This window comes from Hyperolius riggenbachi, chromosome 7, assembly GCF_040937935.1.
Source record: "Hyperolius riggenbachi isolate aHypRig1 chromosome 7, aHypRig1.pri, whole genome shotgun sequence".
Classification (NCBI taxonomy): Eukaryota; Metazoa; Chordata; class Amphibia; order Anura; family Hyperoliidae; genus Hyperolius; species Hyperolius riggenbachi.
In genome coordinates this window covers 153748032-153766316 of record NC_090652.1, presented here as the reverse complement: position 1 = coordinate 153766316, position 18285 = coordinate 153748032, and the positions used below count along the sequence as shown (strand labels likewise).

Sequence of the window (18285 nt, the reverse complement as noted above, 5' to 3'; positions counted from 1 at the left end):
CTGGTATAGCAGCATATGGTTACACACCGCGCATACACCACATGCGGGGAAACCATGATGGACGCACTCTGGCTGGGGTAGCTCTTGTTTGGCCCGTGCTGTGGCTGATCGCGCTGCCAGCCGCATAATTGTATACATCGCGTGCAGGGAAACCCTGCTGACACACGTGTCCGGACGGCATGGGAGGCAGAATCTGCATAGGAAGCCCCACTGACTGGTCACTGCATAGACATTAGATCTAGGAGCATCCTGATAGCATTATCAGACACTAGAGCACTTTATGATATGACACTGGCAGCATCAGGTGAGGGATAGCGATGTGCGTGTGTTAAAGGAGCTGGGCCAAATTGTAGCATTCAGACTATAAGACACACTGACTCTTTCTCCCCACTTTTTGGGGAGAAAAAGTGCGTCTTATAGTCCGAAAAATACAGTAGCTCCAGAGACCTATATATGGAACAAGCTTCCCTGAGCAGTGGTATTAGAGGCGCCTACACTCTTATCCCCTATGCTATCAAGGTATTTTGTATTGACCTGGGGAAGCGGGCCATGACCCGTGAAACGTTTTGTCAGATTGCTTTTTACATAAAAACTTTTTTCCAGTTGAACTGGTGTCTATATCTTCTGTAGAGGTAAGCTATTACCTATCTTTTTATTATATAATTTTTATTTGTATTTAAAAATATTAAAATAGTACACACATAGTGAAAAAGTGCTTCTTATAGTCAGAAAAATACTATAGTTTATACTGGAAAAATATTGTTTCAACGGAGCGTTTCCAGCTTTCCAGTTCCAGTAATTTAGATACCCTATCTTCCCATTTTGTCAGAGTTGGAACAGCTACTGATCCCCATTTTCAGCAAATGATTTTTTTGATAACAAAGGTTGACAGGCCCACTAGATTGAGGTTAATATTGCCAGCTGGAACATATCCAAAAAAGACCAATTATCATCAATGGAAATACTTTTGTCAATAGATCTCTGGAAAAAAGGCTACAGAAAAAAACAACGCATTTTAGTGTGAACTAGTCCACTGTTTAAAATTGGTTCTCAGTTTACATATGGTTTCCTATTCAGGAAACACACATAAAAACAGACAGATGTGAATGCTTATGCATGTTGTGTCACCCCTGGACGAGTGACAAATCTAAGCCTGTGTTCACACTGTAGGATTGAGGAACGGAACACCTCTTCGGATATGTAAATTAAATTGGACAAGTCATAATAGCATTGCAATCTGTAGTTATCTTGCATGCAGTGAGTTAGCGTTCCCTTACTGCAACAGACTAAACAGACATGAGACAGAATGACCATGCCAGCACGTTTTACATAGGACCGTTCAACGTGCCCACTGGTCCATTCTGTAAAATGGGCTGTTTTGGCTCGTAGTGTGAACCGAGCATAAGAATTGCCTTCTAACAGGCACTTGCAATAGCTATATGAAATGTAACGTGATCCTGCTGAAGTGGATTTGAACTCATGTGATTGCAATCTCCTTTCCTCAAAGCTGCACTGTGAACTGATAACTATATTCAGGACCCCTGTACCAGTGCACAATATACAGCCAACAGGAGCAACATCAGTCCTGGAAAATAATTAGACTACAGTCTATTGTAAATAAGAATCTACACTTCTTTGCAGTATAAAAGAGGAACTGCAGTGAAAATAATGTAATGAATAAAATTGCTTATTGTTTTACACTGTTTATTTATAAACTATTTAGTCATTGTTTACCCATTGTAAAATCTTTCCACACCCTGATTTACATTTTGTAATTCATCACAGGTGGTGACATCTTAAGGGCTGGTTCACACGGACGGCAGGCGGCTTTGGGTGGCAGGAAGCCGCGTCGTTCTGTGACGTCTCGTTCAGGGGGTGGCAGTACGGTGATCGTCAGCTTCCCGTCGCAATCAGCATGAAGCTGCGGCGGCTAGGCAACCCTGGACGCCGCATGCGGCTTTTAGGGCCGGCTGAAACGACGCGCTACATTGGGATCGGAACGATGACGAGTCCCAACGCTTGGCGGTAAACGCCACCAAGTGTCCGTATGTACCAGCCCTTAGTCCTGTCTGGTGCAGCTCTATGGAATGTTTGTTTCTGAGAACTCTGAAGCCAGTGAAAATAATGCCTGTTCTTCAAAAATGCTCTGGGAGGAAAATTCAGCTCAATCACGTAAAAGGCCAAAATCTACAACATAGTCGCGTAATTGTTTGTATGATTTACAATCATGGGGTGGGGTGGGCTTGGATCTAAGGAGGGGCCCCGTGGATTATTGCTGCACTCAGGCTCAAACGGACAATTTTTCAGTGAGAAATACTGTCACCGATGTGTTCCTTTGTACGGAAAGTCCACAAGGACCAGCACACTCAGGGATTTCTTCCAAAACGCATAGAAATCTTTATTACAGACTCTTCAAAATCATAAACATTAAAATATGGGAGTCATCACAGGGACCAGGCACGTGCAGGGGGGGCTCGGGGTGCCTAAGCACCCCCTTTTTAAATTTCCATAAAAAGGCCCCTTTGGCTGTGAAAAGGAAGCCCTGTTCCAGGCCACAATAAGCCTCGCCCACTGCCCACGGGAAGCTTCTCCCCCATCTGGGACACTTTGGAGTAAAGAGGTCTCATACAGGAATCCTAGTGTAACCATCCCTGCAACTGTGTGGAAGCAGGTAAGATGGTGTCTCCCTGACAGCAGTGACCTCTCCCCTCCCCCAGCATTCACGGCAAACTCTCCCTAAACCTTGCATCCGCAGTGACCTCTCCCTTCACCTAGGGCCCATACTGACCTCTCCCTCCCCAGCATTAGCACTGCAGTGACCCTGCCTCCTCCAGCACCCACACTGACCCCTCCCTCCCGCAGCACCCACATTGACCTTTCCCTCCCCCAATGGCATCCTTCATGTCCCTAGCAGCACCCATAGTGACCTCCCTCAGCACCTAAACTGACCTTTCCCTCCCCCAGCACCCCCATTGACTTCCCCTTCCTGCAGCAACCACACTGACCTCTATTTCTCCCGACATCCACCCCACACTCCTTCCCCCCCATAGCTGGCAACCAGTACTCACACTCACATAACACCAGGTACCTGCACCCAGGCCTGATATTGCACCTAGTACTCACACCTGCACACAGCCTCCACATGGCACCCACTATCTGCACCAAGCACCCACTTAACCATTACCCGAACCCAAAGTACCTGCATTTAAAACCCACCTGACATCCAATGTCCACCCATAGCCAGCACCTAGTACAGGCATGGCACCAAGTATTTGCACCCATGGCAAACTCAGTACCTGCACCGACATGACATCCAGTACATGCACCCAGATCTCATATGGCACTAAGTACCTGCAACCAACACCCGCATGACACTCAATACCCACCCATAGCCAGAACCCACGACACCCTGTACCCACACCCATAACCTATTTGGCACCCAGAATCAGCACCCACATGACAACTAGTACCCCCCTAGCCAGAAACAAGGAGGGGGATTTGCGGCCACCGGTGACAGTTCTGACTGACTCCACACCATTGAATGCAGCCAGCACTTCTGTCACTGAATGTATGCTTCAAGCGGAGGGACTCAGGGGGATGGTTTGGGATAGTTTGAGAGCTGGGATGGGGAGGTCACATGTAACTGCAGGGCAAGGGGGTTGGGTGGTAAAGGTCCCCCATCCCTTGTAGGTACTACTGTGCATTTTGGGGGGGGGGGCTAGGCTCCTTTTTAAAATTTGAGCACTCCCCACTTAAGGGCCCTCTGCACGGCCCTGACAGGGACAATCCAGCAATACGATAACCGCCAAAGATGGTCAATGTCCATCAAAAGCCTAGTCCCCGAGCAGGCAGAGTATTTAAATAGCAGTCAGGTAGACAAGGGTCACCATCATATAAAAAGTCCAATCATCACGGCAACAGACCCCAGCCAAGAGCTGTTTCGGACAACCAGTCCGTCTTCAAGCCAAGTAAAGTGCACTTTACTTGGAAAAAATCCCTGAGTGAGCTGGTCCTTGTGGACTTTATACTGGGTGTCCGACCTGGTGCTCTGGCAAACTGACCTTGCACCTCAGTTTATGCTGTGGGGGAGTGCGGCCTACACTTGGCCCTTAATACTGAAAGGCATTTGTTTTGCTGCATACAATGATGGATATTGGGAGATCTGGAGGGCTATAAAAAATGGCAAGAAGGGCTGCATTTGGCCCATGGGCCTTGTGTTTGACACTTGTGGTTTAGACTAACCATCATTAGGAAGGCGGGGCTACTTACCAATATAAAGCTTTTAGTACGGTAGATATAAGAAGTGTTTCTGATGCTACAACAACAAAAAAAATTACCATAAAAGTGGGTATACAGAATAATTTACTGCATTGTACTATATGTCACTACAGTGCCTCTTTAATGTAATATATCTGCATAGCTACGATGTGTCCACAGAGTGACACAGCAACACTGAATATAGTATCCATATGACAGCATATTCAATATTAGCTATCTTCATGTAGATGTTAATTTGTTAGGGGGCATGAAAGAGTACTAGAGATGGGAACCCTTTTATTCCTACAAGACACATTTTAATGCTCTCCTCAATGGAAAACTTTTCACAGTGGAGTAAGGAATGTGGATGAGCACAGTTGATGGAAGAGGAAAGTCTGCTGGATAGAAGTATATACTGCAACATATAAATTGTTGTATTTTCCCCATACATGGTCACTTTCAAAGTTTTGGCCTCGTCTCAAGAGACTGGCAGGTTGGGGAACTTGTATCCCAATAATATATGTCACTCATTAACCTCTTCAGTGTCGGGCAGACAGATGTAACTTGGCAAAGCCTCAAAGTCACATTAAGCCTAACAGTTCGGAACCCCTCAGAAACACAATGTACCTGAATAACTGTGAAGATGTTATCCTAAAAGCAAGCGATGCTGCCAAGTGCCAAGAAATACGGGAGAGTGTATGAGAGGCTGTAAAAATACAGAGAGAAGACTAGACATCACAATATGAACTGCAAGGCATGAGATTTTCTTAACCACCCTGGCGTTCTGATTAAATCGCCAGGGTGGCTGCGGGAGGGTTTTTTTTAAATAAAAAAAAAACTATTTCATGCAGCCAACTGAAAGTTGGCTGCATGAAAGCCCACTAGAGGGCGCTCCGGAGGCGATCTTCCGATCGCCTCCGGCGCCCATAATAAACAAGGAAGGCCGCAATGAGCGGCCTTCCTTGTTTTGCTTATATCGTCGCCATAGCGACGAGCGGAGTGACGTCATCGACGTCAGCCGACGTCCTGACGTCAGCCGCCTCCGATCCAGCCCTTAGCGCTGGCCGGAACTTTTTGTTCCGGCTGCGCAGGGCTCAGGCGGCTAGGGGGGCCCTCTTTCGCCGCTGCTCGCGGCGAATCGCCGCAGAGCGGCGGCGATCAGGCAGCACACGCGGCTGGCAAAGTGCCGGCTGCGTGTGCTGCTTTTTATTTCATCAAAATCGGCCCAGCAGGGCCTGAGCGGCAGCCGCTGGCGGTGTTGGACGAGCTGAGCTCGTCCAGACCGCTCAGCTGGTTAATGGTTTTCAAGATAACAACTACAGTAAAATCCCCGTAATCCAGATCTCAGTTAACCAGAATTCTCAAGCAACCAGAAAAAAAAAAAATCTGGCCTTGCAGGATGCATAATTCTACTTTTACACTTCTTTATACAGTAATAAACCTCTTTTACATGAAGTCGGTCCCTTGTCCTAATTAGTTTTAACTACTGTATTTCAACATTAATACAGAGTTTATGGTAAGTATACAGTGTGGAGTATAGTACTTTTTTTAGCTAGGCCTAATTTTAACATTGACTCTCAGACCGGTTTCACACTAGCAACCAGCGTTTTGGATCACTGCACCACTAAAAATAGGCTTTGGAGATACCGGAGCTAATGAGCTGTAATGAGCATTTATGTAATTCCTGTCAGTGATTCAAATCTTAAGTGAGTTTCTCTAGCGCTCACTTCCTGTGGCGGAAATACGCAACGCAAGCAAGTGTATTGAAACTTACTACCACACATGCGCACCGCAAACAATTTTAAAATATCTGTGGCGCCATTGACTTACATGACTTCCGGTCAACACATGTCGCCGTGGACGTTAACCCATAACACGCTGATGCTTTTGCATCAGATGTGATTTCCGGTGACTCACACCAGCTATGAAATGTCCCATAGACATTCATCGCTTTAGCATTATCCTGCTTTAAAAACTAGAAACGCAACAAAAGCGTTCTAGTGTGAAAGGGGCTTCAAGCAACCAGAAACAGTGCCTATCTGGCATCAGCCAATCCCCACTGGTGTCAGATAACAGGGGTCTTACTTATATTAAGAAACATTCAAAAAATGTGTATTTTTCATGAGCAAAGGTTCACAAAACAGCAGGAACCTACAGATTTTTAGACCGGTTAGGAAAAAAATGGTAATTTTTCAAACTGTATGAATCCTCACTTGGATAGGAAATCACGGTTTCCCATATAATTTCTTGAGACCCGTCTTCAGTTGCATTCAGGATGAAAAGACAAATAACATTTATTTTCTCCTGGCGGAGTCAAAGTGCCAGAGCTGCAGCCACTAGGGCGCACTCAGTAGGCAGTAGCAGTGTTAGGGAGTCTTTCCCAAGGTCCCCTATTGAATAGGTGCTGGCTTACTTAACAGGAACAGCCAAGATTCGAACCCTGGTCTCCTGTGTTAGAGGCAGAGCCTCTATCCAATCTGGTATGTGTATGTTAGATTCAGCATCGGGGAGAGTCAGATTATCACTTCACAGTACTCAACTATACGTGCTATCACTGGCAATATTTACTTTCTGGTTTGGGAAATGCATAGTTATATTGATTAAAATAGTATTTATTTATAAAGCACCAACAGACTATGCAGCGGACAATAAATAGGGGTGGCAGACAGCACATCATCAAAACAAGAATACAAGATCATGCAGTACAGAACAATGACATGAGTGCGAGGCGATGCTCATGCAGTCAATGAAGTTGAGACCAGGTAATTCAAGGGAGTCAATGGGATGGGTGCACGATGATAAAGGCGCATGATCAAGTAGGATACACACAATGGGGAGGACCCTGCCAAAGGCTTACAATCTAAAGGGAGGGTGTAAGGGACCAACGCATGGGTGCTCAGCAGAGAGGGTTCAGGCATTAGGGAGGGAAGGCCACCATGAACAGGTACATTTGAGGGCTTGCTTGAAGGCATTGAAAAAGGGGGTGAGCCTAATTGGGGGTGGGAGGTGTTCCAGAGAGTAGGGGCAGCTCTAGAGTAGTCCTGGAGTCATGCATAGGTAAGGTGATGCTCAGAGTGGCCAGACGTGGTTCACTGGAGGATCAGGAGTGTACCTGTAAACAAGTTCAGAAATGTAGGTCGGGCAAGACTTGTGGATGGATTTGTAGGCCAGAGTTTCTTGAAGCCGATTCCGAAGAGAATAGGAAGCCAATGGAGGGATTTACAGAGGGCCGTCACGGATAGGAGGAGTGAATAATTCTGGCTACCGCATTGCTGATGGACTGAATGGAAGGGGGGGGCAATTTGATTCAAAAGGGTGTCAGACAGAAGGGCTTTGCAGTAGTCAAAGTGGGAGAGTATGAGTGCATGAATGAGGAGTATGGTGGTGTTTGCAGACAGGAAGGGATGGAACTTGGTGATGTTCAATTGAAGTTGCAGGACATGGTAACATTTTGGATGGGGGGGGGGGGGGGGGGGGCGGAGAGTGCAAAGTCCAGGGTGACAACCAGACAGTGGGCTTGAGAAGCTGCTCCTCCTTTCACCGTGTCGGGATAGGCAACCCATTGTTATCAGAAGGTCGTTCTATGTCAGGTGTTCATAAGTTGGAGACTACCTGTATTGTAAAATTATTAAAGCGGGATTGTCACCATAAAAATCAAATTTCAACAGCAACTGGGCTTAGTGTATTAAGTGATAAAGATGCTAATCCTGCATTCAAAACTTTTTCTGCTAATATGGTTTGGAGTTATCACCTACCTTAAAGGGAAGGTTCAGGGAAACGTTGAAAAAAATAAAAATCCATATCCACTTACCCGGGGCTTCCTCCAGCCCGTGGCAGGCAGGAGGTAGTTCTGCGCCTGCGCAGTACAGCCCGGAGGACGTCCGATGACGTCAGCGCGCCCGCGTGGGACGCAGAAGAGCCCGTCCGTGGAGCGCAGAAGAGCCCGACCTGGCAGCCGGCCTGGCCAGGTCGGGTCGGCCACCGAAGACGACCGGAAGCCTCTGGAGCGGCGGCGAAGGCACCTCCTGCCTGCCACGGGCTGGAGGAAGCCCTGGGTAAGTGGATATGGATTTTTATTTTTTTCCACGTTACCCTGAACCTTTCCTTTAAGAGCACAGGCCCTTTAATTGCCATTGCCATCAACTAGCAAAATAGTTGCATGCTGGGGGGGTCTTTTTATCTATACTAAATTCCTCCTCTTTCCTCTATTTCCCCTCCTTTTAATGACATAAGACAGTTCCTAGTATAGACCTCAGTGGCAGTGTCTGAAGACTCTGGGAGGAGAGCGGGTAACGAATACACAATTAGCAAGAGAAGAAGAAAAAAAAAAAAAAAAAAAAAGAGTGAGGGAGGAAATGTCAGGATTAGCTTCATTCAAAGGTAACCAAGGTGGAAACTGTCTAGAATAGGATTCTACGCTTTTCCTTTATAAAATTTACAGGAATCATAACGGATGAACAGTGCAATACATCTGTTATGTAAGTAGACCTAATATTTATCTATTTATAGATGTATTTTACAGGAAGTGCAAAATTATTAGGCAAATGAGTATTTTGACCACATCATCCTCTTTATGCATGTTGTCTTACTCCAAGCTGTATAGGCTCGAAAACCTACTACCAATTAAGCATATTAGGTGATGTGCATCTCTGTAATGAGAAGGGGTGTGGTCTAATGACATCAACACCCTATATCAGGTGTGCATAATTAGGCAACTTCCTTTCCTTTGGCAAAATGGGTCAAAAGGAGGACTTGACAAGCTCAGAAAAGTCAAAAATAGTGAGATATCTTGCAAAGGGATGCAGCACTCAAAATTGCAAAGCTTCTGAAGCGTGATCATCGAACAATCAAGCGTTTCATTCAAAATAGTCAACAGGGTCGCAAGAAGCGTGTGGAAAAACCAAGGCGCAAAATAACTGCCCATGAACTGAGAAAAGTCAAGCGTGCAGCTGCCAAGATGCCACCAGTTTGGCCATATTTCAGAGCTGCAACATCACTGGAGTGCCCAAAAGCACAAGGTGTGCAATACTCAGAGACATGGCCAAGGTAAGAAAGGCTGAAAGACGACCACCACTGAACAAGACACACAAGCTGAAATGTCAAGACTGGGCCAAGAAATATCTCAAGACTGAGTTTTGTAAGGTTTTATGGACTGATGAAATGAGAGTGAGTCTTGATGGGCCAAATGGATGGGCCCGTGGCTGGATTGGTAAAGGGCAGAGAGCTCCAGTCCGACTCAGATGCCAGCAAGGTGGAGTACTGGTTTGGGCTGGTATAATCAAAGATGAGCTTGTGGGGCCTTTTCGGGTTGAGGATAGAGTCAAGCTCAACTCCCAGTCCTACTGCCAGTTTCTGGAAGACACCTTCTTCAAGCAGTGGTACAGGAAGAAGTCTGCATCCTTCAAGAAAAACATGATTTTCATGCAGGACAATGCTCCATCACACGCGTCCAAGTACTCCACAGCGTGGCTGGCAAGAAAGGGTATAAAAGAAGAAAAACTAATGACATGGCCTCCTTGTTCGCCTGATCTGAACCCCATTGAGAACCTGTGGTCCATCATAAAATGTGAGCTTTACAAGGAAGGAAAACAGTACACCTCTCTGAACAGTGTCTGGGAGGCTGTGGTTGCTGCTGCACGCAATGTTGATGGTGAACAGATCAAAACACTGACAGAATCCATGGATGGCAGGCTTTTGAGTGTCCTTGCAAAGAAAGGTGGCTATATTAGTCACTGATTTGTTTTTGTTTTTGAATATCAGAAATGTATATTTGTTAATGTTAAGATGTTATATTGGTTTCACTGGTAAAAATAAATAATTGAAATGGGTATAGATTTGCTTTTGTTAAGTTGTTTAATAATTATGCACAGTAATAGTCACCTGCACACACAGATATCCCCCCTAAAATATCTAAAACTAAAAACAAACTAAAAACTACTTTCAAAAATATTCAAGCTTTGATATTAATGAGTTTTTTTGGGTTCATTGAGAACATGGTTGTTCAATAATAAAATTATTCCTCAAAAATACCACTTGCCTAATAATTCTGCACTCCCTGTATATTTCTAGGTTAGCATGGGTGTCACTTGTTCTTTAAAGCTCACCTGGCGAGACTGGAATATGAATGCTTCCTGCTATGCAGACATCCTAAAATCCTTTCCTGTATGCTAGCTTTCCAGAACAACCACATAGAACAAGTATGCCAACCATGGGTAGCCTGAAACGTATAAACACCTGTGTTATCCTGCTATTATTCAGTAAAAAATAAAAAATGAACTTTATTTATCCTAACGATTACCCACTGCACTGGTGCTTGTGATACAGAATGTTGCCAAAGACAGCCCTCTCAGAGCTGCGTATCACAGAACAGACTAAACAAACTAATATGAAACAGTATAACTGCTGAGCCACACTACCGAGCATTTTTCACAGCATTTGCGGCAAAATGGATCACAGCAATTTTGCGATTTTTCAAAAGTGTGGCAGTTTTGCAGCGATTCTCACTAAGTGAATGAGAATGCATTTTTCAAAAACACAAATGCATTAGACACTGCACAAAATGCTTGGCAGTGTGGCTTTTACACTACATGCTATTTTGCTGCCATTTGATTGCGATGCACTTCAATTCTCACTGAACTGCACAAGCACAGAGAGCTCTCGGCAACAAGAGCGCAATCACAAGAGGCGCGCAGAAGATCCCGATCCAGAATCAGGCCGCGGACTGAAAAGTACCCCTGACATAAGAGTAATAGCACAATCCTTACCCTTTAGCGCCCCCGTCCCCCGCTCTGCTTAGCCGAAATGCAAAGCTTGAGGATGGGCGGGGAGGAAGTGTCAGTACTTCCTCCTCTGTCCGTCATCAAGCACGCCCCCCTCTACTCGTCACTATTAGTTCCTATCTGCACAGCGCGCTGCAGAGCTGTGCTATGTGCGGTCTTAAGATAATTTAGCTCAGAACAATAGTGTACTAATACAGCTATTAGTACACTATTGTTCTGAGCTAAAATACCTCAAGACCGTACACAGTGCAGCTCTGCAGCGCGCTGTGCAGATAGGAACTAATAGCCGCGAGTGGAGGGGGCATGCCTGGGAGGGAGTTAAAGGGGGAGGAAAGTGCTGTGATTTATATCACAGCACAGCTAGTAAAATAACATTAAACAAATGTTATTTTACACCGATTTCAGGGGTACTTTAAGGATGGGAGAGCGGAGGCCTGGCTCAAAGCAGAGCTGCGCTGTGGGACCTAATAGACTGCTAGGGGCTGTAAGAAGCCCCAGGTTAGTAAAACTTATTTTTCAGATTGCTGGATGTATCCTTTAAAGCAGAACTGTAAAGAGAAAATAAACACATTGTTTAACTTACCTGGGGCTTCCCCAAGCCCCAAGCAGCTGCCTTGTCCCGCGACGCTTCTCGACGAGCCTCCGTTCTCCCGCCGCCAGCTACTTTTGGTTTCGCCACCGGGCCACTGCGCGGCTCTGGCCACGCGTATCCTTTCTTCGCGTTCCCCACTATTGCAGAGGAGAACGCGAAGAAAGGATATGCTTGGCAGGGCTGCGCTGGCATCGACTTACAAGTTGAGGTACGGGACGGAGCGGCGGCGGGAGAACGGAGGCTCGGGCAGGACCGGTGGGGGACAGGACAGCTGCTGGGGGCTTGGGGAAGCCCCAGGTAAGTGAAACAAACAATGTGTTTATTTTCTCTCTACAGTTCCGCTTTAAAGAATACCTTAGTCCATAAAAGAAATCCAAAATGGGAGAAATCTGGCAATCTTCTCAATTAGCAGCTAAGTGAAAAATTTGAGTATTAATCCTTCTAGTAACTTGGAAACTACAGATAGCCTGGTTGTTCTGCCAAGCCTCTTTTTCTAATACTTTTATCCAGACTCTGGATAGACTCTTTTTAGACTCTGAACAAGCATACAGATCTGGTGCTTTGACTGAAGTTTGACTGGATTAGCCACTTGCTTGTTTCAGGTGTGTGATTCAGACACTACTGCAGACAAAACGGCTATTGTTTATAAGGAAATAAATATGGCAGACATCTTTCCCTCTCAGTTCAGGAGTACATTTTAAACAATACAGGCTTTAACCATTTACTGACATTCCAACGTATTAAAACGTCATGCTTACCGCTATTAACAGCAACATGACGTTTTAATACGTCCCGCGTTCCCGCCGCTGCTACCGCCGTGTGTGCGCCGCTACCGCCGCCATTACCGTCGGGCTTCCGTGCTGGGTGATTGGGGAAGAGGACCGAACGGTCCTCTACCCAATCGCAGTGCCTGGAGTAAATGGACGTGACCGCGAACAGCGGCTACGTCCATTCACAATAACAGGAAATGTAACAATTAAATAAAGTGAAGGAAAAAAAAGTGAACATTTCCTATGAGTGTTCACTAGCGCCATCTTGTGGCCAAAAAGTATATTACACCTACAAAATACATTCATTTTCAAGTACATACAGATCTTAATAAAATTACACTTCCACCCCCCCCCCCCCCCCAAAAAAAAAACACTTGTAAAAAAAAAATCAGCTAAAAAAAATAAATAAATAGTTGCCTTAGGGACTCAGCTTTGTTAATTTATATTTTATGGGGGGAAATTAATTTTAATTTATTACATAGGGGCTTGTAATTATGGCCAGAATAAAAAAAAAAACAGAACAGAAAAATAACACTTATATTTCAAAATAATATACTGTCGCCATACATTGTGATAGGGACATAATTTAAACTGTTTAATAATCGGGACGACTGGGCAAATAAAACGTGTTTGTTTTATCCACAGGAGAATGTTTAATTTTAAAACTATAATGGTTGAAAACTGAGAAATAATGATTTTTCTTCTTTTTTTTCTGTTTTTCTCATTAAAACGCATTTAGAATAAAAAAATTCTTAGCAAAATGTACTATCCACAGAAAGCCTAATTGGTGGCGAAAAAAACGAGGTATAGATCATTTTCTTGTTATAAGTAGTAATAAAGTTATTAGGGAATAAAAGGGAGGAGAACTGACAACTGAAAATTGCTCTGGTCCGTTAGGATAAAAACCCTTGGGGGTGAACTGGTTAAACTAAAAACATTTACTAATAAACGTCATACAAAATATAGATTTATTGATATTCAATAAGTTACAAAGAATGCAAGTAGAACTTCTAATACATTTGTTTTCAGTTACTGTTGATTATGTGTCTTGTGATTCATACATTCCATATGGATCTTCAGCATCTAGCTTGTCCATTCCTCTAGATGCTGGATGAATAACTGAAAGAAAGAACATAAAACACAGGTAAGTATTAAAGGTGGCTTGGGAGGCGAACCCGCCTGCCCTGGGTCCTATCCCAACGGCTGTCAGTGCTTGAGATGCGCAGTAGCGCAAAGCACTGACGCAGGGACACATGCGTTTTATGTAGGGGTCCCCAACCACCGGGCCCACTGCTGGTCCGTGGGCAGTTTTAAGCTGGGCCACGGCGGGTCTGGCCTTTCCCACTCTCCCCCCGCGGCTGTAAGGAAGGGAAGGAAGCAGGGCAGCGGTTCCCATGGTAACTACAGGAGGCCACTGTCCTGCTTCCTTCCCCCCTTACAGCAACTGTGGGATGCGATGCTGTAATTGAAGATGCTGCAAAGAGGAGAGGGGCTACAGCGGAATATAAAAAAAAGGAAGCGACCGCCAGCTCATAAGGTAACAGGAGCAGCAGCTGCAGGGGGAGGGGGAATCTATTCTATCTACACTAGGGAAGCTATACCGGGCTAACTGTGCTAGCTATACTGGGCTAACTGTGCTAGCTATACTGGGCTAACTGTGCTAGCTATACTGGGCTAACTGTGCTAGCTATACTGGGCTAACTGTGCTAGCTATACTGGGCTAACTGTGCTAGCTATACTGGGCTCACTGTGCTAGCTATACTGGGCTCACTGTGCTAGCTATACTGGGCTCACTGTGCTAGCTATACTGGGCTCACTGTGCTAGCTATACTGGGCTAACTGTGCTAGCTATACTGGGCTAACTGTGCTAGCTATACTGGGCTAACTGTGCTAGCTATACTGGGCTAACTGTGCTAGCTATACTGGGCTAACTGTGCTAGCTATACTGGGCTAACTGTGCTAGCTATACTGGGCTAACTGTGCTAGCTATACTGGGCTAACTTTACTTGCTATACTGGGCTAACTGTACTTGTTATACTGGGCTAACTGTACTTGCTATACTGGGCTAACTGTTGCCTAGCAACTGGGAAGGTTGATCAGCACACAGGACAGTTGGAGCTGTGTCTCATACTCCCGGTCACCTCCTTTCAACCAAAAAGATGGCTGCCATCATGAAATCTAACATTTGCCTAGTCTTTTAAAACAGGGTGGGTAAGAGATTATATTACCTATCTATTTCAATTAACATAACTAATGTAACTTAATGACAGTATTTTTGTTTAGGCTGAAGTTCCTCTTTAAGAAGTTCAAGCACCCTCTAAGTCCAAACTAAATATCCCCTTGGATGCGCATACTGGGCCCGATCCAATTCACTTTCTCTCCTAAGTTTTCTCCTAGACCAAGGGCCATATCGCCAATCTTGAGAGTGCTAGAAGGCCAAACTACCGAAATTAAACACAATTTTGCTGATGGCCATTAGGTGCATTATGCCTGTGACATTTTGTCAAATAAAATATTTCCATGGAAAAAATAACCCATATACCGTGGGAAGTTTGCACAGTGGCAGCTGCTAATCAGTGTCTGTTACTGATGCTAGCATAGTGGTGGCTGCTAATCAGTTGCTGCTACTGCTACATTGGTGGCTGATAACCTACAGACAGGCAAAGGAGGAAACAGAGTGGCAACATAATGTGGCCCTTGCATGTGGCACCGTAGCTATGACCTTCAGGCCACATGAAATTAACAACTGTAGAGAGCTTTGGGGGCCGCAAGAAAATGCTCGGAGGGCTGTATCTGGCCCCCAGGCCGACTTTGGGCATGCCTGTCCAGGACAGTTTCTAGGCTAAATTGCACCCAGACTGAGGGTGTAAAAATTGTGCCCCCCTTTCCCCCTCCGGTGGACTCACAGTGTACGCAGCCAGGTATAGGTGCCCCCAGTATAGCTAACCAGGTATAGGTGCCCCCAGTATAGCTAACCAGGTATAGGTCCCTACAGTATAGCTAGCCAGGTATAGGTGCCCCCAGTATAGGTAGCCAGGCATAGGTGCCCCCCAGTATATGTGGGGGAGGGACTCAGTCGAAGTTCACTTGAGCAGGGTTCCTCTGTCTGCAGTGCCGCTTACTCTCTCTACTTCCTGCTAATCAGGATGTAGAGAGAGTAAGCTAAGCAGCACTGCAGACAGAGGAGCCTGGCTCAAGTGAACTTCGCTTCAAACCGGGAAGGAGGGGAGTTGTTTTTAGAGGCTTCTGCTGCGATTACTCTGTAGTGGAGGGGGGAGCAGAGAGTGCCAGTGTGGGTGTGGCTCCCCCTCCATCACTGCGCCCCAGCCGGACACCCGCCTCGTCCGCCACTAAAACCGGGGCTGTGCCTGTCCTAGGTGATAATTTGACATTATAAATAAAATGTCTGGCAGTACTTTTTCACCTGCGTTTTGGTGCTTTTTCAAGTGCAGAGTGCAAAATTAATTTTCAACAGAAGATGAAAAATTATATCCCAGGAGAAACCTTAGGAGGAGAAAAAGTGAATTGTATCAGGCCTACTGCATGTTAGGAAGGTAGACACTAGAGGAGTACCTGCTGGTAAGCACAGAAATCTAGGCATTTAAATTCTCCTTGGGATTTTAATTTCAAGACCACCATCTCATGCACAAGCGTGATGCTAAGAACTCTTTGTTAACAAGTTCTCTGGCATAGAGAAGTAAATAAAAGTCTTCGAGGAAGTGAAACTGCGGATACATTTCAGAAAGAGTTATGTCAGTTTTGGATGAATCAGAAAAGGGTGAGATCTAGTATGTCCAAGTGGTCAGGGCTGCCTTTATATATTTTTAGAAGTGCTGGAGAAAAGTTGTAAGTTTACTGTCCAAGAACAATCTGCGAGCGTTCAGTTTAATTCACCATCAGTTTGACATGCTGTAGAAGATTTTAAGGCAAGAATGAACTTAAAAGTGTTACATATTAAAATGTATTGCTAGTAATGTCCCTAAAAAATTATAAAGCACATTCCACTACGCCTGTCTCTAGGGCCTGTAGCCTAAACATAGTTCTATAAGTTGCACTAAAAAGGTTATCAGCATAGTGATGTTTAGATTTTCCACATCCGATTTCTGAGACAAATGGATCCACTTAGATAACAATCAGGGTGAAAATGTGTAGCCACAAGAAAATGTTAATAGGCAGCATGCCACTGCACTTTCAAGATGACAGAAAAGTAGCTCCCCCTACTGGTTAGAAGAAAATATATTTTCTAACAGTGTGGAACAATGTATGGGACACATATTGTATACAGAATTATCAGCAATGCCTAAAATATAGTTATAAGCAAAACAAAGGAACACTGTATCACAGGCATTTGACAAAGGGATAATTGTTGACTCTGGTTTGAGGACTAAACAAGAGCCTAAACATTAAACAAACATGGACATGTCCAAGCAACTAGTTTATTTCAGGACACTCTATTGCAGTGTTTCCCAACCGCTGTTCCGCGGCACACTAGTGTGCCGCGGAACGTTGCCTGGTGTGCCGTGGTCTTATCCCCCCTCCCGCCCGTCCCTGCGGCCGCCGCTGTTATTACCTTAGCAGCGGCCGCTCTCCCCTCTCCAGACCATGTATATGCTAGCAGCGTATCTCCGGCTGCTCTGTGTGATGCACTGATGCGGAAGGAGGCAGGGCTCGGTTACCATAGTAACGGCGATACATATCGCCGTTACAGGAAGCCGCTGCCCTCCTTTCTTCCGCATCAGTGCATCACACAGAGCAGCCGGAGATACGCTGCTTGAATATACACGCGCCGGAGAGGGGAGAGCGGCCGCTGTTAACAAGGTAATAACAGCGGCGGCCGCGGGGACGGGCGGGAGGGCACTCAACTGGCTATACTGGGGCACTATTCTGGGGTACTATACTGGCTATCCTGGGGCACTAAACTGGCTATACTGGGGCACTATTCTAGCTATACTGGGGCACTATTCTGGCTATACTGGGGCACTATACTGGGGCACTAAACTGGCTATACTGGGGCACTATTCTGGGGCACTATACTAGCTATACTGGGGCACAATACTGGCTATACTGGGGGGGCTATACTGGGGTACTATACTGGCTATACTGGGGCACTATACTGGCTATACTGGGGCACTATACTGGGGCACTAAACTGGCTATACTGGGGCACTATTCTGGGGCACTATACTAGCTATACTGGGGCACAATACTGGCTATACTGGGGTACTATACTGGCTATACTGGGGCACTATACTGGCTATACTGGGGCACTATACTAGCTATACTGGGGGGCTATACTGGGGCACTATACTGGCTATACTGGGGCACTAAACTGGCTATACTGGGGCACTATTCTGGGGCACTATACTAGCTATACTGGGGCACTATACTAGCTATACTGGGGCACAATACTGGCTATACTGGGGGGCTATACTGGGGTACTATACTGGCTATACTGGGGCACTATACTGGCTATACTGGGGCACTATACTAGCTATACTGGGGGGCTATACTGGGGCACTATACTGGCTATACTGGGGCACTATACTGGGGCACTAAACTGGCTATACTGGGGCACTATTCTGGGGCACTATACTAGCTATACTGGGGCACAATACTGGCTATACTGGGGGGCTATACTGGGGTACTATACTGGCTATACTGGGGCACTATACTGGCTATACTGGGGCACTATACTGAGGCAACTAAACTCCCTACACTGGGGCAACTATGCCAGCTATGCAGCCGCACCCCAGCCCCCCCCCCCCCATAGCGGCACTGTCCACTAGGTCGCGCAAACAACCGGGGGCCGCATCGCCCCCACCGCGCGCGCGCGCCGTTCCCCGGGGAAAAATTTGGTCAGACAGTGTTCCCCGGGCCGGAAAAGGTTG

General features: G+C 45.8%; 1 protein-coding gene across 2 annotated transcripts in view; it reads right to left on the bottom strand.

The window, feature by feature from the left end:
* Positions 1-10288: 10288 nt before the first annotated feature.
* The window catches only part of CEP20 (centrosomal protein 20), a 46187-nt gene continuing 38190 nt past the window's right edge, over positions 10289-18285 (bottom strand). The window contains exons 5-6 of one of the 2 annotated variants that reach the window (XM_068246858.1): positions 13416-13517; positions 10289-10474 (exon numbers count right to left, since the gene is read on the bottom strand). In XM_068246858.1, the coding sequence (XP_068102959.1) occupies positions 13438-13517 (80 nt within the window). In that variant the 3' untranslated portion in view covers positions 10289-10474; positions 13416-13437. Of the gene's footprint in view, positions 10475-13349; positions 13518-18285 lie in introns of those variants that run through there. The other variant, XM_068246857.1, reaches the window with a different exon arrangement.